Consider the following 26,888-nt stretch of genomic DNA (forward strand, 5'->3'; position numbering starts at 1 on the left):
TTAGGGTTAACAAAGAAATGTTTATTACACATTACACGAAGTAAGTGCACTTCATGAACAAATTGTATTTGTGAAAATAGTTCTGAATAAGTTCACTGACGATGCAAAGTTTGTTTAAATGTTGTGCATAGTGTTATATGTCTATTAAAAACTTAATCGTCCAGCTGGCACAAGAGTGTAGAGGCTTTTGATATCCAATAGTTGCTGGGGCTCTTGGTGTGAATCATTACTGTCACAACGAAGTTAGTTGAGTGACCTGGTGGGAGACAGAAATGAAGAGTGAGACAAAAAAGTCTGAATCAAACTGTTTTTAACATTGTTTAGTGGTAAGATGACCCAACAATAACTGTCCAAATATGAGCCTGTCTGTTCATTTAGTATAAAAGTTGTCAAGGTTTTAAACGCAAAAAGATAAAGTATAATCTACCAACCCAGTATAATCTACCAACCCAGTCTCAAAGCAATTCGTGAAATAGTCGCAAAATTTAATCTATTGTTTATTGTCCTGGGACACAATTTGCCCAACTTTTTCGTGTTCCCCAGCACGAATTTTAAACCAATACATTTTAATCGGAATTATCTTTCGTGTCTGGGACACTTTTTATCTATTTCACGAATTGCCGTGAGACTGGATGAATCTACACCACTATGAGAGCGAGGGTCCTTGTATGGATCTACAACATACCAGTGGTGGACAGAGTCCCGGCTCTGGTCTTGTACAGAGGAGCGTGGTAGAGGTCAGGCTCTGGGACATAATTCTCCTGTGGCTCGAAGTGCACGACTGGCAGCACGGCGTTCATCACTCCAGGAAGTGCATCATCAATCATCATGTTGACATCGTCCCAGCGACTTGCATCCATGTACATCCCGTGCACAAGCACGCCGTCCTCTGGCTCTGGTAACTGTTGTTTCCACAAATGAGATGGACGAGTGATGAGTCATAAAGTCTTATTGAAGGAATCACAGTTTGAAACTCCTTTCTGCTGAAATGATTTTAAAACACAGCAGTAAAGCTTAACTTTCAAATCCATTATTTTCCCTTTCTCATTCTTTGCAGAAATGACAATTAAATAACTTTCACATCGTCACTGTGCTGCCATGTCACTGCACCTTATGGAAGATGTATTAATACATGAAAAGGTTTTGCCTTTGTAGGATGTGTACACAGCTATTTATGGGTATCAGTTTTATTAGTTGCAGAAGAGTTGGTAAGATGATTTCATGATTTGTGAGGTTATTCAAATTAGTGAATTACCATACTGTTTGACTGGGTTTGATGTCCGATATTTGTGAAGCACTTTAGAGGAACATGACAGTTTCATCAACAAACAAATAAATGCAATTAAAGTAAAGAAACATAAAGTTTCTTCTCACAGTATTTCATTCACAGCAGTCTGGTTCCCTGATGAATGTGGTTTTATTGTGGCTTGTTTCTCTGTCCTCTACACTGTTGTCACAGCAATGTTAACCACAAACGAGTATGTAATATGTTGTTGCTGCTATCCTGTTCTCCCCTTTCCCCACCCCCTCATCCCCACTCTCACCCAACCGGTCGAGGCAGATGGCCGCCTTCCCTGAGCCTGGTTCTGCCAGAGGTTTTTTTCTTTCCCCTCCCTTGGGGGGATATGGTTCCTTCACACCATTACCAACTGCTTGCTCAGAGAGAGTCCAAAGGCCACTTTGGATTGTTGGGTTCTCTGTTTACTATGTTAAGCGCAATATAATGATATATGTTGTATACTGCGCTATACAAATAAAACTGAATTGAATTGAATTGCTCAGCTCACCAATTGATGTGACATCAGAGAATTTACTGTCAGCTCCTAAAATCAGATAGAGAAACTGTCATGTTTTTTCTACTACACAGTTTCTACAAAATGTGTATTTCAATGTAAGAATACATCTGACTCAGAAATAAATACGGATTAACTGTCTAAGCCATGTCTGCCTTGGCTTTGTGCTGACTGAATCACAAGAGATAAGACATTTGTGATGTAATCTTAAGTTCAGTGGTCACACGGATACGACTGAATGCAGGCAAAGAATGACATTTCCCCATTAGGCTTGAATGTACTTTAACTATCCTTGTCTGTACTCAACTTTAATTCCTCTGTATTTAACACAAAAAGGGAAAAAACGTATTTAAATGAAATGCTGAACAGAAGGACGTTAACAACAGGAATTTTGCACAGGGAACTGATTTGATGAACTTTAGGAGTTGGACTAAGTTAAGACAAGCTGTGGGTCTGCAGTTAAAAGTGGAAGAAGCTACTGTACACAATATTATAGGCATAACTCACTTTTCGCATTTGCTTAATGCTGCCGACCTGTTGTTTTGAATTATTTATGCTGCTATTAGCCGCAACAATCGTGCTTAAAATATTATGCTGACACTGATACAACCTGAAGGGAAGACATCACAATTTCAGAACATCTTTTACTGAAAACACTCCCCTTTTCCCTTTACCTCATCATCCATGTCCAGCTTGTCACTGATGGGAAGAGTGCGTAGAGCCTCACAGACTGCTACCTCATCCCTGTATGCTCTCACCATGTTGAAGCGGAAGTTGAGCTCATCAATGGGCAAATTGTAATGCCGGGCATGATTCTGCAACACTCCTACAGGTCAGCAGGTAGATGACAACTTAAATAAAAAACAAACGTTTAGTAGAAAAGTAGATGGTTTATTGAGGAGTACTTTTAGCTGCAGATTAATACAGTTTTGATGCATTGTAAGAAAGCAGAATCTGAAGTAATGAAGAAACATGCCACTTGAATGCTATCACACAAAGAATAACCCATACCTATCAGGCACACGTCACAACAGCAATTTTGCTAGTTTTATTCTTGTCATAGAATTTGTCTAGGACAGGAAAATTATCACATCACCAGATTTAGAGCTAACTACCAAAAAAACTCATTCCATTATTTTTATTAGTATGTATACTTGAAAGCATGGACAAAGTGACCACTCTAATTCTAGAATATATTCCAGCAGCTTCTGGCAAAAATTTGTGTACCTGTTAGGGTACATTAAAAAACATGGAAGATATTTTGGTACTGCAGTGCTTTACCGGTAAGAAAGCCTTGAGGGGAGAAGAATCCTGAGATCCAAAAAGATTTGGGCTGACCACGTGTGATCCAAGTCTTGCAAGATAGGGAAAGAGAGGGAAAGAAAAAGGAGAGATGTAATTAAAATGTGTGTATCTAGAAATAACTTTTAATGTGTTGTCTTCAGTCTGCTACGGTGCATTACAGGCATCCTCATACTTACGGGACTTGAAAGTGACTCAGTGACTCAATTTGTACTGGAGCAGTTCGGTGGATTCTCTCTTCTGAGGTAGTGAACGCACGCAGTCTGACTCAGCGGCTACCCATCACTTTATGAACTAATGCGACTCTCCCCCTGTTTGTCTCTTTTGTGCATTTGTGTGAGTGAGAGCAAATTTTAGGGGTTGTACAATACACATGTTTGGACCAGTCTTACGGAAGAACAGCTTAAGTCAGAGGAAATGAACCAAATGCTTAAAGAGGGTGTATGGAGAGACAGGGAGGGAGGAAGAGAGAGGAGCAGAGGGAGGCAGAGGGAGATGGTTTATGCCTCTGGGAAGAACACAGAATGGGCATGTGTTATTACTGTTTTTCTACTTAATGAGATAACACAAAAATCAGACATATAAAAGTATGTGCATGCACACACACATACGCAATCAAAACAGTGTGCAGAGTCAGAGTTCCCCTGTCATATCAGTGAATCATAGTATATTTATATCGATGCTTCTGCTCACATCTAATTCACAACCTTTCTTCTGGCTTTATTGAGACATGAACTATTATTACAGTTCTGGGATAGACAGTGCATAATTCACGGGGTCTAAATGATCACAAATATGTGTTTCTGTGTAAATATCTGTGATCTCTTCCTAACCTGGATGAAGGCTGTTCTGAGGTTCAGATCTCTGACCCATGAAGCCAGGGGTTTGAGGGAAGGGTAGGTAGAGTTTTCCCAGTGGGTGGGAACCTGATTGTTTAGGAAGCTGGTATAGATTCGGTCCATTTCCTCTGACACCACAACCAGACCTGCTATTGCCTTCTGCAGGGTGATAAGAGACATCTGCGAAACACAAAGAGAATCACACATCACAATGTGGTGGTGGGAAGGATATAAAAGACCTATAACACTGCCAGTTGTATCTGATAGTATTTACAATGTTATTTTTAATTTTCTTTTATATGGCTCTATAAGTTCAAGAAAATAAACTATGACTCAAGCTGTTTACGCGCAACATGACTATTGAAATAGTTATAAAATTGTCTGTGTCACCCTGACAACTCTCAGGAGGTTGTTAAATCGGTCCACTTCCTGGCCCAAAACAGTTGTGAGGGAGCTCAGGCAGCCATTCTTGTCTCGAACAAACAATGTTTCCACTGCCTCATCCATGTCCAGTCGCTCTGCACACCGATGGGCAAGAACACAAGCCGGGAGACCAACGGATATAAAGGCTGAAAGACGGGAAGATAGGCATGGAAAAAAAAGAATGATACATAGTTCACGATGATACACATTCTTAACGATAATGTATGTGTGTGTCAGTTTGCAAGTGTGTTTGTATCAGGTAGCTTAGCTAGTATAGATTCAGCAAGCTCACAGACTATGTCATCATTACTTTTGGCTCCATGTTGCGCTGAAGAACGAGGATTAACATCCAGGATGGTGTTGATTAGAGTTATGGTTTCTTGCCACTGCAGAGGCAAACACATAAACGCACATACTAACATTTTACAGTTGCTCTCTAAGGCTCCATAAGAAAAAAAAATGCTTTTATAACAATCCTCAAACTGTATGAGCTGCTTCATATTAAATCACAAATAGGCCATCAAAGAGTTTCTTGTAAGTGTTTTAATGTGAAATATTCAACACATTCCTCACTACAAAACACACAGACATAAAATGATTTACAACATATACTCATGAAAAGTTTACATGCACAATCATATATATTTATGGAGATGACAGGGAGGTGAGTTTTCACAGATCTGTATGGCTTTTCTGTAAGATACTGCTGCTATTGTTTCAGTATTGTTCCTTGCCTGGAAAGCCAGGTTGGCATTCTCATGCATGCCAAAGACTTCAGGATCATCTATAATTGGAAGACTCTCAATGTACTTCTTATACTGCTCCAGTTCATCTGTCTCTGGGGCATAGTAAATACCTTACACGCAGAGGAGAAAATCATTAATCCATTGGAAGTATACAGAATGTAAGCAGGCACTTTGACAAATAGACTTCTACAAACACGCTTTCACCTGCTGTAGTGAATTAAATTTTCCCATGATGTGTTCTTGTTATTTTGTCGATGCCTTGTACATGAAGAAAAAGAGAGGAGAAAAAACAATACCTGGGGATGAGTAGGTGTAGCCAGTATGCAGCGTTTCAGGAGAAAAGAAGGCTTTGAGGATTGTCCTGAGGCAGCGCTGGTCCCAGGCATCCGTCACTCTGCCTCCATATGTGATCCCACCTGTGAAGCACAAAGACCCCATAAGGTGCATCACTGTAGCTTTGAGGAGGTGGTTGTTTAAATGACCATCCCTGCTGTAGTCTCAGACTGACTTTGAGCCAGGAATGCTATTCTAAAAATATTCAAAATCCCACTCAGAATCAGCATGAAAAATTACCCATCTTTAGTAAGATATTGAGAATTGAGGAAATTTGAGTAACTGCCACGTAAAGAAGGTCAAAAGGAAGCAAACAAGGAACTAAAAAGCGTTAACAAACATCTATTGCTGTAAGTGAGAATTACAGGACAGCAAATGCAGCAGGAGACCGCAGAGTGAATTGCTGCCCTCCTCCTTCTCCTACATTATTCTCAGCAGTTCATGCTGCATCTTGTCACTTATCCTCATGATCTCTTATGCCAACAAACATCAAGCCCAAGGCTAAGGAAATCATCATCCAAAATCTGACTGAAGAAGGCAATTATGAATCCTTTTTAAAACATGTTAAAATGTTTTCACAAATTTTAATTGTAATGTAGATAAAGTGACTGAAGGATTCATTCATTTGTGAAGCGCTATGAGATGACTTGTTGTTGTAAATATGCGCTATACAAATAAAATTGAATTGAATTCTGTTCCTAATGTGGAAACAGTGACATGAGATAAAAACCGAGGAGGTGCAAGGAAAATGAAATGGAATTCTAAAGAGAGAGACATGCTTTTATTCCCAAAAACAAACAAACAAACAAACAAAAAAAAATAAATAAAAAAATAACCAGGAACAGTAATTTTAACTTATATTTAGCAATCAAGCGTCCAAAGATACATATATTTATGTAAGACAGTAAGAAAGAAAATGAATAATCAGAAAAATCTCTACTGAAAGCCTTTAGTAAGCTGTAGGTATGGTAAAGCTGGCAGACTATTTATTTACACTAGAAAAGAGGAACTGCTCCTTCTAAATGAGGAGAGGCAATATCATGGTTGGTTTGAGCCGAAATTCTTTCCCTCAAAGAATTTGTAGCTCAGGCTCCCAAGGACTGTTAGAATTAAAGATTAAACTAATAACACAGTCGCGTGATAACAATGAGAGACATCAATTTGATGTGATGCGCTCCGCTGAGACTGAACACACCACATAATCATTTGGAGGTGTAATTGAAAACCAGATTAGGGAAACAAATTAACTTTAGAGATATGATGAGCGTCCTTAATGAAAGGATGCCTTCGTCCTCAATGTAATACCTTTGAAGACGTCTGTTACGGAAGTCTAAGACTAACAATATTAAACTGACATAATTGAATACAAATGAAATTTAATTTGTGTCTGTATCTGTGGCCAAACTATAAGACAAAGTTAAAAGTATATAAAAACGTTTAATGTTTGAAAATGCATCATCAAGCAAAATGATAATACTATATAAATAAACTTATTTGCAAAAAGCAAAACCTTGCTACAGTTCTAACAAAAATAACAGGTAAAATGCGTCATTTCTAAACTAGCAAATAATGTGCTTTCTCACTTAAAAATAAGAATGCAAGACTGTGCTGATGAGCTTGAAAAAGAGGTTTATGGCGCATGGGAACATCTGTTCTTTTCATTTTATTTCTATAAACACAGTCAAGAGGAAGAGAGCAGTGAAAGTTCACTGAGTGAGAACTGAACAAACACGGGATCACAGCTGCACAACAGAGTGAAACCGTGTTACAGAACTGGCCTGCTTTGTGAAATCAACAAACATTTTGCATTCCCCATTTTACATGAAGCTGAAAATGTTTGTGCTGTTGACAAAACAGTGTAGTGTCTGTGCCATGCGCTGACAGCACAACAAACATGGCAGCAAACATGGTGATATAAAGAGACCATTTCCTGCATATAGTTTAAACCAGAATGATCGGACATTTCACACAACTCTTCACACTCTGCAATTATATTTTCAAAAATAATTACAGGATATGTAACCATGGTAATTTTGGAATAAATATTGTAATATCAAAGCCAAAATGAGATGTATCTTAGATATGGTAATTCAAATCAGACCAGCACACTATACACAACTCCAAACATATCAGCTTGGGCTTTACATAAAAACTTCTACAATTTGTCCAACCTGCAAGCAAATACAAACACCTATTGTGAGCATAGTTTTTCTTACCAGTAATATAAATGAGAGCATCCCAAGGAATTGTGCCATCTTTGCAGTAGAGATTTAGATAAAGCAGAGCACACTCTCTGTCACTGTCATTAAACTCATAGGGTATGTTCCAGCCCAGTGGACCAAACTTCTTCCGCTCCTGAGATACATGAAGGTGCAACGCATATAAGAACACACATCGACTGAAAGGCATCAGACAACAACACAAACGTACACAACAGCATTCACATCCAGACACACAAAGCAGTAATAGCCAGGTATGTGTGTATGTCACCTGGATGATTGCATGGAAAAAGGATATTCCCATCTTCCTCCAGCCGCGTCCCAGAACGTGGTCTTCGAAGAAGTTACCAGTAATCTCTGTGAAGGCTCGTCGCATGTTGGCTCGCAGGCCTTTAGGAGGCTCATTAGTCACCTGACAATGACAGCACATAGACCTATTGCTTAATGGATACTTCTGAGGTGACCAGTCGGCTCAAACTGCTAAAAAAAAATCCTGAGAACTTTCTGGAACCAGGCTGTTCCTTATTGTTGTGCAGGCAGTCTATAAGCATAGTTTTGTTTTAGTTTTGTTTTTTTTAAAAAACATACGACTTATGCCTTTCTTCCTCATGGAAACCAGTGAACACTGAAATCCCCACTTATCAGACTAATGTGTCACATGAAGCCCATATGGCAGACACAAACTGAGCCTCAACATCTACATACATAAGTCAAATCACACTGTATATCAATTGTATTTGAGGACTAATGAGCCCTGTAATTACATTATTTTAATTTATCTGACATGATGTAAAGGCATGATTTATCACGTAAAGGCTGCTAAATATGCAGAGGGCTGTTGAGATCTCTAAGCAGTTAAAATACATTTTATAAGCAATATATGATTACATAAGAAACATATGTTCGGAAGCAACATTAAAAAAATAAAAAAATAAAAAAAATTCTAAATTAGGGAGATTGTCTAATTGCATTTATATAGGATGAAAAATGTATCAAACGGGTGAATAACCACAGCACGTTGCCCAAAGGGGAAGCATGAGTTATTGTTGCAAGTATTTGTATTTATATTTGCAAGAAACTTTGAGATGGATTATACCCGGGTGGAACTGTTGTGACTGGAGACTTAACATACCTAAGGCTGGACAAACAATGCATTTTCCCAAACATAAGGTGCTTACAGTAGATAGCTATGGTAATTGTAAAGAATATCTGCGTTTCCTGTCAAAGTTTGTTTGTGAAGCTGCTCTGAATAAGTTTTACCAAAACCACATGGAAGAAAGTTGTAGCACTTAGAGTAAGAGTAAGGTTGACCTTATTTTGGCTTATACCAGACAGTCAAGTGATGGACATAAAGGCCCACTGTATAACAGCATGAAGGCATTTAGTCAAATCAACACATTTTTACTAATTTACTTGATGTAAATATGAGTTTTCCTCATTTCTATTAAGCATAACTTAAAGTGGTTTTATTATTTTTATCTTTGGACCACTTCAAATCTTCAAAACATATATTCATAGAACTCAGGCCATTCTGACTGAAAATGTGACGTTGAATGAATGAACAGCTGAAAGTGCACTCAAATCATTAAATTAAGTTTACAAGAAATAAAGTTAGCATATAAATAGACTTCCCTGGATGCATTTTGAGGAAGTTAAAACTCCCCAGAGACTTTTTTTTTTTGGTCAAACAGACACATGAGAAGATTGCTGTTTGACTGCAACACATGTTTAGTTAGGTTATGGTTGTTTCCTTACACAATAATTAAAACATTTTAACACTAGAAAACCCAGAGTTTTACTACCCTGCTACCATGCCCAGAGGACAGCCAAAAGGCTGCATGGATTGAAATTAACATCTCGATGGCCCCCTTTCATTAGTAAATGCAGCCGTTACCTGCCAGACTAGGGCTCGTCAAGCTTACTCCTTTGGGGGAGGGGTATGACTGACAAGAGCCTGAGCACTCAAGATCCACTGTTCTGTTTCAGCCATCACATATAGGACTCTGTCACAAGTTGGCTGCTTTTTGTTTTCTTTAATCAATATATCCGCTTTCATAACTGATTCACATATCACAAGTGTGCACATACACATAGCTGGTAACCTAATGACCTGACTTAGAAGACATATGGTATGACATGACAAAAATTCAGAGTTTGTTTTTTCCTCCAATACAAAGTTTGACCCTCTGAAAGTCTGAATGCAAGAGTGTTGGATCACCAGTGTGCAAGTTGCCTAAATAAAGTTTGCCTTCATCTACCCATTTTTACCTTTTGTAGATGACAAACACAGTAAATCCTAGTGATAACAACGAAAATAAGAAAACAAATTAAAAAAGGATTGATACATAGATCGATGGAAAATGTAAGTCAGATCACTATGCTGTTACCTAATCACAAAGTGTCACAAAGTGTAAATATCATTACCCGTAGCCTACTCAACTGGCTGTCAGAGATGGCAAAAGTACTTGATTTCAGTACTTAGTAAAAGTACTGATACTGCAATAAAACTACTCTGGTAAAAGTAAAAGTACAAAAGTACTTCATCATGAATGTACCCGAGTAAAAAAGTAAAAAAGTGAAAACAGTCAATGATGTCATTTGACCTAAAAATGTAATTCAGTTACATATTGTCTTTGGGGCAGCTATGGTTTTTTAAACAAATTTTATAAAACAGAAATAGTAGCATTTCAATGCAGCTGCATCACTGAATGAGATAATTGGATAGTTACGTTATCAGCTGTTTGAGCATACAAAGGTTTGAGCTCTGATTCATGGGGACAAAAAAACACTAAAGCAAAGGCAGTTTTGATTTATACCTAACTTTAGAGCAGATCAGGGTAAACAAATTAAGGAAAAAAATGAAAACAAAAACATGTGTGTGATCTAAAAAGTAAGTTTCCCCTTTTTAAAATGTAAAAAGTAGAAAGTACATATAGTTGTGTTTCAAAGTAGTGAGTAACAGTAAAAATTCACCAGAAAGATAAATAGAATTTTTAGGTATCTTTACTTAAGTAGTGGCTGAGTAAAAGTACTCCGTACGTGACACCTCTACTGGCTGTGCACAGCCTGGCTATCTCATTTACAGAACAATGGTGTCGTTCACACCTGAATTAAGATGTTAGCTCAAAACTAATCCAGCCACTTGGCTGCTCTTTGGGCATGGAGGGTAGGAAAGCCAAATGGCTGGGCTTTGGGACGTCTAGTGATAAACCATGACATAGGTTAGTTTTAAAATCAGTCCCTACACCGATAAACTTAAAATACAATAAAAATGGTTTTAACAGCTGCCCCTGAAAGCTCTCAACATTAATTAAACACAATATGTTAAGTTATTAAACTTGTTTATTTCAACTCCAGTTAATTTAACTCAGCTACAGTAAATAATCAACATAAGTGTAGTTCACTCACATTTTGAAGGCAGCAAGGAAACTTATGTTTCTAAGCTGAATGATTAAAATTATGTAAGATAACAAACTTTTGTTCGTCACATACACAATTATACACAGTACAATGCATAGTGAAATGTGCTATGTACATGTATGTATATAGTATGTATACACACACACACAGTGCAACTGTTTTTTAACAGGTAAAATTCATATAGGAACAGTGTTGGACACCATTGAACAAGGTGTCTTTAACCTAATAGTTCAACAACACAAAACACTATTGAAATAAATTATGTACACAGTTTTGTGCACATGCATTATATACTATATCAAATGTAGTTTTCTCACTGAAGTATACAAAGTTGCTATGAATATTTTTTATTTTATTTTTTTTAAAGTGCTTTACAGACATCTGGGTATGAATCCTCTTCATGAAAAAGTATGATGAAGGGCTACGTGCAAAGGCAGACTGTACTGCTCACTGTAAAGAATGCAGATTTGTTCCACGCTGCACGTTTTCACTCTAGAAGTGAATGCAAAAGGCATTTTTCATCCTGGGAACATTAACTCTGCAGAGCAATCTGTGACAGACAATCAGATGAAATGAACTGGACTAAAATGAGGTAACAGTGGCATATTGTGTTTATGTGTATGACTACCTTGACAGAGCTCTGGAGCACTGTAACAGGAAATACTTTGGTAGGCACAGAACTGAGAAACAAATGGAATTCCTCATGGATTGATGTATCTGCACAGAAACATAAAGGAACATTACTCACAGAAATAAACAAAAGAAAACATACTTAATGGAGGTTTCTGAAAAAAAAAAAAGATGTAGCAAAGTATTTTTGTACTGATACAATGTGATGAAAAACCATGAAGGTAATGATAAAACTCCCTGGGAGATCAGCTATCCTGAGTGCACATTGCAATGGATTTGCTGATGTATTTTCTCAGTGTTTTTTGCTGCAGCGAGCTGGCTCATACATTGGAATTGTGCAGGAAAAGTCACAGAAACGTTACTAGATAGTGTGTAAGCAAAACTACAAGTGACTTTCAAGGAAAATATCCTCTCCACAACTTTTCACTCTCACAGATTTATACATGCCACCTATCTGGGATGTAATAAAAGAGTTAGAAAGATTTACTTATCCACCTGTCAAGCATGGAGCTAAACTGGAGGTCAAAACCTTTTTCTAATGGAGTCCTCATCTACAAGCACTAGATTCAAATGCATGCCATGCAGAGTCACTACAATGTCACAATTTGGAGTGGTGCTTATTTTGCTAATTATAATAATTTTCAAATAAAAAAAAAAACATCTTTATTGAGAAAAGTTTGCACAGCTTGCTTTGAAAAATACAAGCATGAATTTTTCATTCAAAGAATGTGTACAACAGAAATGACAAGTGCAACGTTAGCATGACCTCTTGAGCCACAATAGCCACACGTATTAGGAAATATGACCGGTTGAAACAAATGTTAAGTATTAATGTCTATTCATTGCAATTACTGTGTCACAACATGCCTAGATTTTAATGAAACTGGTAAAAAAAATAATAATAAAAATGTTGAAAATGAGCTTGTCAATTACTGTAATAGTTGACTCCTTATTTAATCACTTTTTACTTTCCTCACCATGTACCTCAAAGCCTTTCATTTGTAGATTCTAGTGTGTTACAAGAGTAGCAGCAGCTTCAGTGTCTATGCAGGATACCATCATGCACAGCAGTCAGTGTAGATCACTACTACTCTGTGGCTGAGCTCAGAATCCGACACAATTTCTCAGTGGTTATGCACGTAAAATGGGGGAAAGTGAACTTGAAGCATTAAAATACACCTTGAATTGCGTAAAGTGCAACTAAAATGTGAGCAATTAAACTGCCTGTGTAGAGAGACTGACTGACTGAATAGAAGCACATCTGTTCTGTCAGAGGTGTGACAGAACAAGAAGCTGAAATGACTCTCATATAGACACACAACAAATGTTTCTATGTTCATGTTCGTAGTAGTACCAGGCTCAGTGAAGGACTTGAGGAGCTCCTTCATGGCTAACATCCAGGACACAGCCAGATGGCAATTCTGCAGAAATACCCAGTTGCCACTCTTTAATGCTGCATGGATCATCTTCTCTGCTATAGGCCCCTGGCCCCTGTCCTAATGAGATGGTCGAAATACCATTGTGATAAACTGCACACACCTTTACTTAAATTATCATACCAGATTGTTTAATATGATCAGTACAAATCATCACAAAACAAGAAGGCAAGTTATTGCAAGGCAAAACTAGAGGGACTGTAAGTAAGCTTTACCGTTTTGGCTCCTAGTACTGGAAAGACAAACTCCTTTGCAATTCATTTTAGATTTCACTTCAGCATACCTCTCCACTTGTTTTGTTTGTTTGTTTTTACCTGTCAGGACACCCTCTCTCATTTGCAAAGCGCTGGAAGGCACCCATAAGATCAGATCCTGTGCTGAGGATGAAGATCAGTGGGGTGGAGGGGGGGCATGTCATTGTAGAGATTAGCCAGGTGAACTGGGGGGTTTTCTACAAACTGCTTTCCCAGGGTGACAATCACAAACTCTGTTGCTGCAAAAACCACCTGGAGAGGAAAAAGAAGAAAGTAAGTCACAGAATATTCGGGCAGACAGGAAAATGTGACTCCACCTTGGTGGGGCTGTGGTGAAGACTGCAGGGAGGGCTGCAGGCTAGCACAGTTTTAACATAGTGTACTTAGTCAAATCTTTGCTGAGTGAATCATGTAAGATAGGCAATAATTACACTCACTTGAAAGTCTCTCTGTAATCCTGTAGGTCTAAAAACAAACAATCTTTCAACAGACTTCATCTAGGCTCACCTTCTCCTCCACGAAGCTCTTGATAAGAACCAGCTTCTGAAAGACCCCCAACCTCTCATTCCAGTAGCCTCTTATTTCCTGTTTCTCCTCTTTGGACTTTCCCAGAGGCGGAAATTCTGACACATCGCCTTCCCAGGTCTCTGGATTAATAGATGCTTGAAAACGTCCTAAAGGAGAAGTGACTCATTTAATGCTACGCAATTAAAATACACTAAGTAGTCATAAGAATAGACTAATTACAAGACTTTAGCCGAAGAGTGACGTGATGATTTGTATCTAGCTCAAACACTCCAGTTTTAATATTTAGCAGATACATAATGCATAAATATGCTGATTCTTGTTTGGCCAACCAGGATAACAATGGGGATGGGTTACCTAGCTCGATATGGATATGAGTTCTGGCGATTTCTTTGGAGATGTCCTTGAAGCAGGGCAGTCTGTCCTCCAGCTCACAACATGTCTGCCAATAAAAATCACTTAGCCATGGCACATCTGGCCGCTTTGCATAGTCCTGGGAGATGGGGAAATAGAAAAGGAGATGGTCACAACAGTAAAACAAGGCAAATGGGAAAAAGATGGAGGACAGACCTTGAGTAGAGAGGCAGTAAAGAAGGATTAAAGGATGTCAATAAAAATATGACGGGAGGATGATTCAAAACATTTCAAGCAGTAGACGTAAGAGATGCAGCGACGAATTTGAAAAGCACACAAATTTGGCATGAAGTGTAGATGATGGATGTATAGAAGCTGCAAGGTAAGAGGCAGAAACATAGACGCAAAGGAGAAGAAAGGAAGGACAAAATTAGCATGAGGATCACGACAGCTAAAAGGCAGCACCTTCAGCCTAACTAATGCCATATAAATTGGAATCAAATAGTGGGTGAAAACACAAGACATATAACCCTGGGTGGCACTGGCTTATCAGTATTGTGGTCACAAAACCATTTGAATCTGTGAATAAAACCAGAGCTTAATGGTTCTTTTGCTCATTGGTCTATGCCACCTTCCCCCTTTTTCATTGTCCAAACCAATGGTGCTCCACTTGCACAAGCCCTCCATCCCACAGGAGTTGAGGAGAGATGATAAGAATCGTAGAGAAATGCATATAGAGAAAGAGAAAAAAGACAGAGGGAGGGCGATTATTTAAAGACAACACTGTAATGTAAGCAAGTTGGGCTACTCTGAGGTCAACTTAGTGTAATTTAATGACTCCAGAGGTGTCTGGACTAGCCCATGTGTGACCTGAAGTCCTGAGACTTTTTCATTAATTGCCCAAGGTCTATTAGCATGCAGCATTCGGCATGCAGGCTGAATGGGCAGCTGAAAAACAGAGATATTTCTTATCGCTCGTTCACAGAAATATTTTTTGTCAACCTATCCACAGAAAGAATTTATCATACTGTAAGTTCTTTTGTCTAGTCTTATTGTCCATGTTTCCATCAGTCTCAGGCATTCTGCAGCCATAAGTCGGCCAAAAGAGAAAGACAAGGACTTTTTTCTTCCCATCGACTCAATCCTGACATGAGAGGGGGAGAGAATGAAAATGTTGTAAACAGGCCAACCTGTGGGGGTTTTCGAAGGGGAAAATAACAGCACCTTGTTTATTTGCAGTAAAGAGGATCCGACCAACAAACTGTAACAAATTCATATATTTTCTTCTAATTACAAGACCACCTGGAAGCCAAAATATATATATATTTTTTCTTGGTTGCTGTTTTTATTTAGAACTCATGACACAGTTAAATATTGCTTGTTATCGCTCTACTCCTGAAGGCAATTAAACCTCATCCTTTACAATTAGTTCTGGCTTCAGTGGTCAAATCCCTGTACTGACAGTTGACAGTTTTGGCATACTCAAACTCAAAATAGCTGAAGTGATGTGGTTTAGGTGTTCAGCTATCCTTTTTCTCAATAACTCTGCTGCCTGTTGCACCGACTCTGTGTGTGTTCTGAAGTAGCTTTGCTTCATTTTAGTGGAGAAGTTACGCAACGACTTTTGAAAAATGTATTTTAAAGTACAAATTAGCTACGTACTATTAAAATAGAAGTTTAATTTTGAATCTTGTCTTAGCAGACTTAAGGAGGACAGTAACATTTGGAGGAAAACAACAACAACAACAACAAAAAGCAACAAAAAAAAAAACAGAGCAACTCTTCAACATTTTCACTTAGATCACATTCAGTCCTCATTTACGAGAATGGTGTCCACTGACATGCAAATTCAGTATTGTGCAGTTATTTTTGAAAGATTGTTGGGAGAACCAGCAGAAGTCTTTCAGGCAGTTTTGCATGTTTTTATTACATATGACCATATTTAGGTGTCATAGAGCCATCCTCACTGTCCAGTGGAAAACACTGAAATGCAACTAAAGCAATAATGATTGTTGCGTTATTAATATGGTAATAAGGAAATACGCATGTTGTAGCTTAGGTTAGCTAGGTCACGAAATTTTGTTTCCTACTTTACTTACCACTCTGCTGCTATTTGTTTGTCTCTTTTTCTTTCAGATTACCTGAATGATCAGGTGAAAGTACTTCTTTGCAACAGAGTTCTGATTATAGTCAACTTTGTTAGGTTATAGCATGAGCAGAGATGGTGCAACAAAACAAAGTGTTGACTTCAGTGTAAAACTAACTAGTTACATTATAGCAGTTGACTTTACACTCAAACAAATGTTTAAAGTGCTAAACACCTGTTAGTGCCTAACTGGTTAGACTTTATGATTGCAAATTTCTTTATCCATGAACACCACTGAACATATTTTCCTAAAACTCCACAACCAGATATTTGAATTTTCCCTTATGAGAGTTTCATCTGACACTAGTATTTTATAAAACTTTCTATTTTGACTTGCTTTGCCATCTCACCTTTTCCAAGAAGAACGCTCCTCTTAGGAAGTGCTGCCACTCCCCATCAGAGATCTCACCACGCTGCCTCATGATCTCGATACACAACATAAAGCTGTAGATAAGCTGAAGAGGTCACGTGACACATTGATATAGGAGTTGAGCAAGATCTGGTCAAGCAGGATCTGAAGATGCTCTTCTAACACACTGCTCCGCTCTGATGTCTCAATGGTTGAATTCAAGAGCTGAATGTGGAAAAAAAGAAAAAAGAGAGAAAAGAAAAGAAAAAAAAAAAATCACCTCATAGTACACATTTACACATGAAGCATTTTGAAAAGATATTCCTGAAAGATTCTAGATCAATATTTTGTCTGTGGATTGGAAAATAAAGTTTTGTTCCTGTCTCCTACCTGTTTAAAGTACTTGAGGGAGAACTGGTACATAGGATCGATCTCAGGGAGACTTGCGATGACAAAGTATAAGACAGAGCCTCGGGTGGCCACAGGCCAGTATTGCTCCCTTGCAGAGTTGATCATGAGCTCTGTGGCTTCTGCCTCCTCCAAACGATGCTTTATAGCCTCTGATGTCACCTAGAGAGTGGTGGTTACAGAGCAAAACAGGGAAAAGTGAACAGGAAGAATCGCAGCAAAATAAGCACAGAGGAGATTTGGGAGAAGGGGAAAGGAAAACAACAAAACACATTAGTGCATCAATAAGGTAAGTTTAGGACAATGATGAAAATGATCACTCTGGACAATGACAGATAATTTGAACTTAATAGTACCGCAAAACATCATCCATATGATTGCTGCCTGACCCCTACCTTTGACTCCTGGAGAGTCTGAACTAGCGCTTCATTGTCAAGCATATTTCCTTTAAAAGTGAAGAGAAGCTTAAGGATATGGTCTTCAATATCTTTGAGCTGGTTACGGTCAGCATTGATGCGCACAATCAGCTCGTTCCTCTGTTCCTCAAGATTTGGACTCTCAAGACGCACCACATCACTGCAGGGTTGTCGAGAGATTAGTATGTCGAGGTGATTCAGTTGGGAGAAAGGAGAAAGAAATAAGTGTAAAGTGTAAATAGTCTTAATAAAGGTGCATGTATCTAGATATGTTTAAGGGAGCTGCATATCTGTTTAGTGTGTGAATGTACCTGAGCAGTTGGTCCTCTAAGCCAGACTTAACCACAGTGAAACTGATGATTGTAACTTTGATGCACACCTGGAAATCAGAAACAGAATACGGAACCACACCTAACTGAATTTTCACTGAAGCTGAAAAGGAACATCCAAGTTGGAGAAGACATTTCCATTAGTGGCAGCCATGACTAATAACTTACATGGCTACAATTGTGCATGTGCACCAAACATTTATTAATTTGAAAGACTTTAACTGCCATGCCACTGTGACTCATCAGAGCTGTTGACATTTTATGTCTCACAACCAGGCATTTCAAACTGTCAAATGGTTTTGTGCTGTCTGTTGTTGCCTCTGTGCACTGCTTGTCTGAAGTAACATGGCAGAGTAAAAGCTCACATGTGCAAGGTGTTGAGCAAAAACACTGGGCTAGCTGGCAAGTGACTTCATCTCTTGATAATCTCTGCAAACTTGTCTTGATGCCAGTAGTTTTTATTATACCTGTAGGCATGTTTTTACCATGGCAGATGGGTTCATAAAAGTTCTTTCAGTGCCATTGTTTTTATTCCACAAAGACATGCTGTTTGCCAAGCCTATAAATATCTGGCTGCCATAGTTAGAAGCTGTTTGGGATTTCTTGACAAAAACCATTGAGGCAAAGGTCAGTTAGTATTAGTTAAATCCAGGAGTCCATAGTGACTTGATTTGCAGTCTGTGATGCACACCTTCTGATGCCCATTTAACCTAATAGCAGTGGTAGTTGAATTATACCAGGAGCTGCTAAAGCTGATAAACACAGAACGTCTGAGCCATAGTTTGATTGAATATGCTGATTTGAAAGGGGCGTACGCTGTCCTTACCTCTGGCAGGTAGTGTGGGTTGGCCATCTTGGTGGTCATATAGAACCTGAAGTTTTTGTCATAGTCAATATCTGAGTCTCCAAGCCGGATCAATGTTCGTCCACCAGCTACAAAGGGGGACAGGCTCCAACGCTGGATCAAGGGTCTCCTTCAACTATACACACAGTGCAAGTATATATAAACCCACACCCACCACACTCAGAGTAATAAAAACATTGTCCAGTAAAGGTCTAACAGTTCAGCTTACAGAATTATATTTATTCATAAATCACCTCCTTTATGATGAAGTTTATTTTAACATGACATAGGAAATGTGTTCCTACCTCCTCTAACAGTACAGGCATGCCCATGCGTATGGCATTCTCCAGTGTACACAGGAAGCTTGGGTCTGTCAGCTTAATCACCTTTAGACCATGCTTGGCCTCTTTGGAGCGGCTCCACCGGTTGGCCTGAGGGTAAAACAGATAACCTTTATCTAATGTGATAAAAAGATGACCTATTTACATATTTTATATATGACAAGAATGTGTGTTAGTGCTTGTAAATAAGGGAACGTAACCAATGGTACAGTAGAGCAGTGTGAAAGGAATAACAATAATGCATGTGACTTCAGTGTTGTGGGAGTGTACAATACAGTATATCGCCAACTGTGAACCATGATTTTGTTAGACATTCCCAGACATGGAAACCTTCCTAAAAGTGTTGTCAGAATCTGTGTCTAGGGGCACCCCTATAGCTCACCTGGTTGAGCGGGTGACCCATGAACAGGGGCTACAGTCCCCAACGCAGCGGTTGTGAGTTCGAATCCCGCTCATGACCCTTTGCTGCCGGTCTCTCCCCATTCTTCTCTCCCCTTTCCTGTCTCTCTCTACTGCTCTGAATAAAGGCAAAAGCCCAAAAAAATATATTAAAAAAAAAAGAATCTGTGTCTAACCCATCTTTCTGTCTGATATCGGTGTCTTCTTTCTATGTGAGGAAGCTGGACAGTGTGTGTGCATACTACTGTCCTATCTTTGACATTGTGTCTGACTGTGTGTGACGGTTAGTCCTAATCTGTGAGAGATTTTTTTGTTCTTTATGCTGATACTGCAGCCATGTAACCAGTGTTTCAAATCAGAAGGAATACCAACAAGAAACAAGAAACGTGTAGAACAAAATATTGCGTATTTGGGTTTTGTAAGTTATTATGTATACATTTATATGTCCCTAGCATGACATGATGTGTGAAAATTGGGATTAAATGGATGAATGGGAAATGAAAGTCCTGGAATAATAAACTCATCATTTGGTCACTCACAAAATAAACAAACAAACAAAACAACTAATCAGTTGCCTAGTTTTAAGTTCACCTGATCCTGTGGGTCAATCATAAGAGGCCAGCGGTGGCCTTCAGTCACCAGTATCCCATTCTCCGTAGAGACAGTGTCACAAGGCAGCCCTTCTGTGTTCCACTGGCGGATGACATACGGATCACCCAGAATGTTGATCAGGCTAAAGCTTGAACTGATGGGGATGTTCAATTCCTGGCACTGTAAAATCCACTGGTCAATTAGCTGGGAAAAGGAAACACACACACATACACGCATACACACACACACACACACACACACACACACACACACCTACACAGACAAATACATGCATTTAGTTGTTTCTTGTTTTGTTTGAAAATATACAGCACATGCATGTGTACTGTACAATTTCTTTCATTTTCCCTTTTAATCAAGTCTCTATTATAATTGGCTTGTAGCGCTTTAACTTCAGTGTTTTAATAGTGTACAAGCAAATTCAGTTTTAGTGCCATTACTCCACTGGGAAGTGCACCTCACAGAAGTACGAGTACAATAATAAGAAAATTGAGCCAAGTCTCTGTACGTTGCAATTGAGATGAAAAACTCCAGTACACTCACACTGAGCGTATCATCATACTGTATGCCACAGTAGCCCTAATTTATATCACTTTAAACCACTACAATGTACCTGCCAACTGTCTATAGTGGGAAGTAAATGCTCCATAATAGGCCACACAAGCAGCTGCAATGAAGACGTTCCCTACAACGTTGATGATCTCTTGCTCAAACAGGGCTACGCTTTCTTTCCAGCATGCTTACTCGTCACCTGGAGCAGAAGCTAGCTTTCCTGCCCTGATCAACCGAGTCTGTGTCAGAGGCATTGTGTTAACTTTGAGAAAGAAAAAGAGTGAGACAACATAATTAAAACGTAAAGGTGGGCAGATTTTTATAGGGGCATCATTGCAGCTAAAATATTTGTCCATGTGTATGGAGAGTTGTCTGTCTGTATCTCAGTCCGTTCGTCCGAAGTGAGATTTGTCAATGTGTAAAAGAAGTTGTCAATGCGAACCGCAATTACAAAAGTCATGTCACAATTTGTCTGTCTGTAATCAAGTTTTCAAATGTGTAAAAAATCTGCTCATCTGTATTAAGATTCAGACATGGAATAAGAGTTGTCAATGCGTACAAAGAGTAGTCAATGCGTACAGAGGTATTCGTAGTTGAAAAGTCTATGTATTCGAGTCGAGCGGCTTCACCATTGGCTGTCCTGTCACACATGACTTTTGCTACACTTCTACCGTGAGAGAATATGAAACTGAAGAGTATCTGAAAATCAAGATTTAATTACTGAGGTACAGGGCAGCAGAGCGATAGCAGTCACGAGAAATGATCCTGTGAGCCTGAGCTCAGGACACAGAAAGCCTTATTCAGACGACTCTTATTCCATGTCAGAATTTTAATACAGATGAGCAGATTTTTTACACATTTGAAAACCTGATTACAGACAGACAAATTGTGAGATGACTTTTGTAGATTCCGGTTCACATTGACAACTTCTTCTACACATTGACAAATCTTACTTCAGACGAACAGATTGAGATACAGACAGACAACTCTCCATACGCATGGACAAATAGTTTAGCTACAATAATGCCCCCATAGATTTTGTCTTTTTTTTTCATTCACTGGAAAAAAAAACAAAAAAAAACGCAAGCTTTTAGACATTTAAGAGAACAGTTATGGTGTAATTTACTTATTTTTGCAGAGCATTAATACATTTCTATAAAAATACATCAAATGGGTAGTTTAAGGTGGAGTAACATGGAAAGACAAAGAAGTGCAAAGTCCTCACCCAAATCTTCTTTCTCCTCCTCGCTGCTGTCAAATTGCTGCAGGACCTTGATCTGGTTATTCACTTCCTGAAGCTTTTCCTGCTTCTCCCTCAGGGTTGCCATCATCACATCCAGTTCCTCCTGCATAGGTTAAGACAGAGGCAGAAAGGGAAGCAGACGACTATTATTTAAGTACAATTTAAGCAATACTGATTGTCATTAAGTGTAATAATACAGGCCTTTCCAAATAAGGCTTACAATACACAGGATGGACTGATGTAAAGTGGACTGATGCTTTGATTGTATTCAACTTAACAGAGAAACACGCAGCAGTAAACAGCCAATGCAAGAGTTCAATAAGCAATGTAAAGCATGTGTAATTTGTGTATATATGCAGGTTAAAACCTAATACTGTACGCTGTGTTTCTGACCTGTGCCTTTGCCAGTTTTTCATTCTTGGGGCCAACTTCTTTCAGGGCTCTGGATTAAAGATCCATAGCTCTGACCCACATGCACATTGACCTACAGGCCTTGGATACCTTCTCCACCTAACAGCAAGAACACAACAAGGCGTTACTCCGAACTAACGATACACCGAAACACATTGCATCACATTCAGTCATTCTCTTGTCAGATAATACAATCACAAAATCTGCAAAGCATACATACATGCGGCATATGTATAATTATAATGCCATGATCAGAACCAAAGCAGTTATTTTTCTGTTTCCATTCTAACTCTGACACTTTTAAAACAGACAAACTCCAATTTCACCACAATCTTTTGCCTTAATCTGTCCAAAAAATATCAGTGTTTGACGTGAAATCCAAACAGACCTTCTCAGGTATCAAGTCAGGATTGCTGACATATTTTTGCAGTTTCAGCAGGATCTGAGGCTTGATATTGTCCTTGTCATAGTCTGTGAGACGCCTGAGGAAATTGGAATCTCTCAGTAATTGCTTGGCACTGGGCCAATCTGGTCTGTAAGGAGAGAGGAATATTAGTGAAAATTCAGGAGAAAATGGGGCCGAAAAAAAGGGTAATAATTATGATAAAATATGTGCATGTGTGGTGAAATGTATGATGTTACAAAATAAATCAGTTAAAATTATTATGTGAACTGGTTTTAAATTAGAAGGCTGGCAGGTTGTTACACATGAACATTTCATGCTATATCACTTACTTACCTGTAGCTGTCATGTAAACAAAAACATCACATACAGATAACCAAAGTACATGGTAATACAAAATATATAGGTAGTAGTAAATCATTGTATTACAAACAGAATGTAGGGGTTCCACCTTGACATATGTACTATATAGTGGTTAGATGTCATGTAGTATAGTTCTAGTATAATCTATCAATACACAACAGGGCCAAAATATTATGACCACCTACTGGGGACCTGTTGGGTCTTCCCATGCTACCAAAACAGAGACAAATATACAAGATTTCTGAAGGTGGGCTGTGCTCCTGTAAGCTGCAAGGTGGATTCATGGTTAAAGCACATCCCACAGGTTCTTGATCAGCATGAGATCAGTGAAATTTGGACGCCAGAACAACACCAAAAACTCTTTCTAATGTTCCTCAAACCACTCCTGAACAGTGTGTGCAGTGTCCCAATGCGCTGAAATTAGTCACTGACATCAGGGTGTACCAGTAATATATCAAGGGGCTTTCTGGTTTGCAACAATGCATAGGTAGCTGGCATGTGACAAAAGACGTTCAGATGAATGCCTGTGTGGTGGGGAATACTGCAGGTGAGTGCAGCCCTGGCCTGCCTCACCTGCTGGCCAATCACCTAATCAGAGCAAGATACTTAAGTCAGGTGCTTCCCTTTGTTCTCTCTCTGCTTCCTGAACTTGGTCCCTGCTGTGGCTGGTAGTGTTTGGTGCCCAGTTTTGGTTGCCTACAGAGCAATTTTGACCCTCTGCTAGACCAGTGACTTTGTTAATGGCCCACAAGAGGTAGTTCTCCTGCATTTTAACCACTGCTGTTTTGCCTGCTATTTTAGTTTTCTTTGCTTTGGTTTAGCCAGCTGGGCTAGGTTGCTTTTGTTTCTTATTCTTTTGTGTTTAGTTCTTTTCTTTTCAGAGCAGCGTGCCACTTGGTGGAGAGACTAGGCACCCGTGGTGAGGTCCCTTCACTTTCTTTTTGCATGTGAGTAACTGCACAGGGCCACGACATAGATTGCACCATTTTGCTGTGAGACTTGTTGTGTTGCACCCAGATGAGCATAGGTAGCACCCCTGGACACTCCTCTTTGTAGTCTGCCTCTCCACAAGTGACTTCTGCTCAGTCGTTTGTTTTGGTAGTTATTTTGGGGCTGGATTTTAAATTGGCTTTTTATTGATAGTGTTCCGTTCTTTTAAAATTCCTATTGGGATATGTTTGTTTGTATATTAAAATAAAGTAATATTTTTCACTCATTTTGTTGTTTCTTTTTAATCTATTTAACCTTTCTTTCTTTGCAGCAGTTCCAGTCCACCTTGTTTAATCTGTTTGGTATTATCAATAAAAATGTTTGACTCACGTTTGAAAACACATCTCTGCCTTCCAGTATTGAATCTGTGTGCCTTGTTATCCACTTTTCAAACATAAGACACTACAATTAGTATTTCCTGGGGTGCAATTCCCCAGGTGGCGTTGTTCGGCGCTACTTCAAATCCTCCATAGTGCACTTCGCCACACCTGGAAGACCTAAAGTTTCACAGCAGGACCCAGCCTAGAACATCATACTTCATCCACCAGCTTGTCTTCTTTCTACAAAACTTCCCTGATGGTGCATAAGTAATTAGTTATCAATAAGATGGAAGAGAAAATGGGACTCATTGTACCAAGCAACCTCTGTCCATTGCTCTGAGGTCAGGTTGTAATGCATGCATGCCTATTACAGCCACTTTTGATGGTGGACGGGGATTGGTCAGGACACTCGAACCAGTCGAGGTTAGTGCAGCCCTATATGCAGCACAGTACAAATCATTGTGTTTTGTGACACAGTCCTCACGTAATCATCATTAAAATCTTTTATAAATTGTGCTACAGCAGCTCATCTGTAGCCCTCTGTTGGGACCAGTTTCCTTGTTTTTTGTGGCACCCAACACCCTGTGACTGGTTTGTCTTTCCTTAGTCAATGCTCACCACTGCTGACCAGAAGCACCCAATAAGACTTGCCATTTAGGTTAAACTCTGATCCCTATCTGGGCATAATGTTTTGGTCCTTGTCAAAATTGACAAAAACCAAAATGTTAACTTACTGTCTAATAAATACCAGAAGTTTATATGTGCTGTTACTACAAGATACTCAGTTTTTGCCTTGTATCGGTATACATACGTGGGCCTTTCATATTTATTCAACCTTCTATAGTTCTAGCAGTCAGTGAAAATTCTACAGTGTGCCAGTGTCCTATGGGCAGAAGATTGGATGGTAAAAGCTTAAAGCAGATAGGATATTAGGAAGGACTGGATTTAGAGCAGCAGTCCAGGAGATTGATGACTAATGTAATTTAAGAGTTGACAGAGAGGTGAGTGCAGAGGTGGTAGGGTAATCCCTCTGAATGCTGACTACAAAAATGGTGGGATTAGAACAGTAAAACAGTACAACGGAAATGGTGGAGAAACCAGAGTAGAATGTAGTTATTGTGACCATAAATGAAAGCATGTCAATAAGTACTTCAAATGGATCAGTAATCATTGTCAACAATTGTTTTTAATGAAAACAGCTAAGATGATGATAGTGCTTACAGTGATATGTTTATTCTGAGCCAAACTGGTTTGGGTGTATGCAGTAAAAATTTCTTCGTTCAAATGAAACACACACACACTGTCTAAAGATTAGCTCCTTCCTCACTAAGCCCTTAATGTCTGGTCTGCCCTCCATGCTCTTCTGACTTTATTATAAAAATGTTCTACTAAATAGCATCTATCCAATTTGACGTATTTTACTCTGTAATAGAATAGGAGGATGCAACAATTTGTGACTTTCAAAAGTTTGAAACATTAGATTTTCAAATCCCGAGACAAGTGTAGCTTTATGCGACTTGATAAACATAGGTCTTGTTTTTTAGAAGGACAGGGAAGCATACTGACTTGCAGTTGAGCAGGATGCAGACAGCCTCCATGACGATCATGACTAGGTCTGGGGGTTTGGTGAACAGCTTGATTTCAGAAATGTCACCCTTGTCCAGAGAATGAAGGGCCTGATTGGCACTTTCGAGGGCTGGCATAGCCTCATCCAGGTCCCTCTGGGCATCATCTGCCTGACGCCTGAGTTACATAGGCCACGCACTTTGCAAAAGCTTCATCTTCTTGCACTACTTTACGCACCTGTAGCAAGAATAGAATTATGTACACACAAACAACACGGCAATGACAAAAGGGTATCGTGTTTTTCAAACACCATATAGGAGAAAATAGACATTTTTTCTATGTTCTATGATAACACATGGTAAGCCCAGCCAGACCTTGTCAGCCTTCTCCTGATCTACAGTCAGTTTCTCCATGACAGCATCAACATCAATAGATTTTTGTTTTCGAACTGGCTCCAGAGCAGACATATCCGCTTTCATTTTGTCCACAAGCACAATGGTCTCCAGCAGTTTAGTAAGACCATTCTTTACACGGTCCCTGGCCTATACAGGAAAACATACATGAAATATGCACATTATGTTTTACATTATCTGCAAAATATGGCAATACAAATGCAATGAAGTCACAGCCACTAAAAAGCGGACAATTATTACTACACTCTAAAAAGAGTATTTGGGCTGTAGTTGAACTGAAGTCGTTTTTTGAGTTAATATCATTCACCTTTCTAGTTTTGCTATGGCAATCCACTTTTCTGCTTTCTGTCACATGGAAATTATACGTTGTCACTTCAAAGTACAATTCTACTTTGTGTGAACTTATCAAATTTAGATTCACTAGTCCTTTAGTATCGTACGTCTGACGTCATGACGTCAAGTTTCTTCCAGATTTTTCTGCCTGCAGTCTCCATTTTGTTTGAGCGGGATTA

General features: G+C 39.0%; 1 protein-coding gene across 1 annotated transcript; it reads right to left on the bottom strand.

The window, feature by feature from the left end:
- Nucleotides 1-26,505, bottom strand: LOC103373572 (dynein heavy chain 6, axonemal-like; the record flags this gene model as incomplete). The annotated part of the gene is given in 33 exon segments (XM_008303477.1): nucleotides 1-256; nucleotides 686-902; nucleotides 2,468-2,619; nucleotides 3,075-3,147; nucleotides 3,929-4,114; nucleotides 4,325-4,455; nucleotides 4,617-4,743; nucleotides 5,092-5,213; nucleotides 5,400-5,519; nucleotides 7,653-7,791; nucleotides 7,927-8,067; nucleotides 11,704-11,792; nucleotides 13,060-13,189; nucleotides 13,425-13,550; nucleotides 13,552-13,647; nucleotides 13,903-14,069; nucleotides 14,278-14,413; nucleotides 16,771-16,877; nucleotides 16,880-16,994; nucleotides 17,160-17,339; nucleotides 17,573-17,753; nucleotides 17,905-17,972; nucleotides 18,749-18,866; nucleotides 18,868-18,902; nucleotides 19,072-19,197; nucleotides 20,098-20,301; nucleotides 20,733-20,929; nucleotides 21,893-22,013; nucleotides 22,304-22,420; nucleotides 22,710-22,854; nucleotides 25,964-26,133; nucleotides 26,135-26,200; nucleotides 26,338-26,505. Coding segments are annotated over 33 exon segments (4,374 nt in total), but the record flags the coding sequence as incomplete, so codon positions are not given.
- Nucleotides 26,506-26,888: the final 383 nt, after the last annotated feature.

The sequence above is a fragment of the Stegastes partitus genome, unplaced genomic scaffold, assembly GCF_000690725.1.
Source record: "Stegastes partitus isolate 25-593 unplaced genomic scaffold, Stegastes_partitus-1.0.2 Scaffold2014, whole genome shotgun sequence".
Lineage (NCBI taxonomy): Eukaryota > Metazoa > Chordata > Actinopteri > Pomacentridae > Stegastes > Stegastes partitus.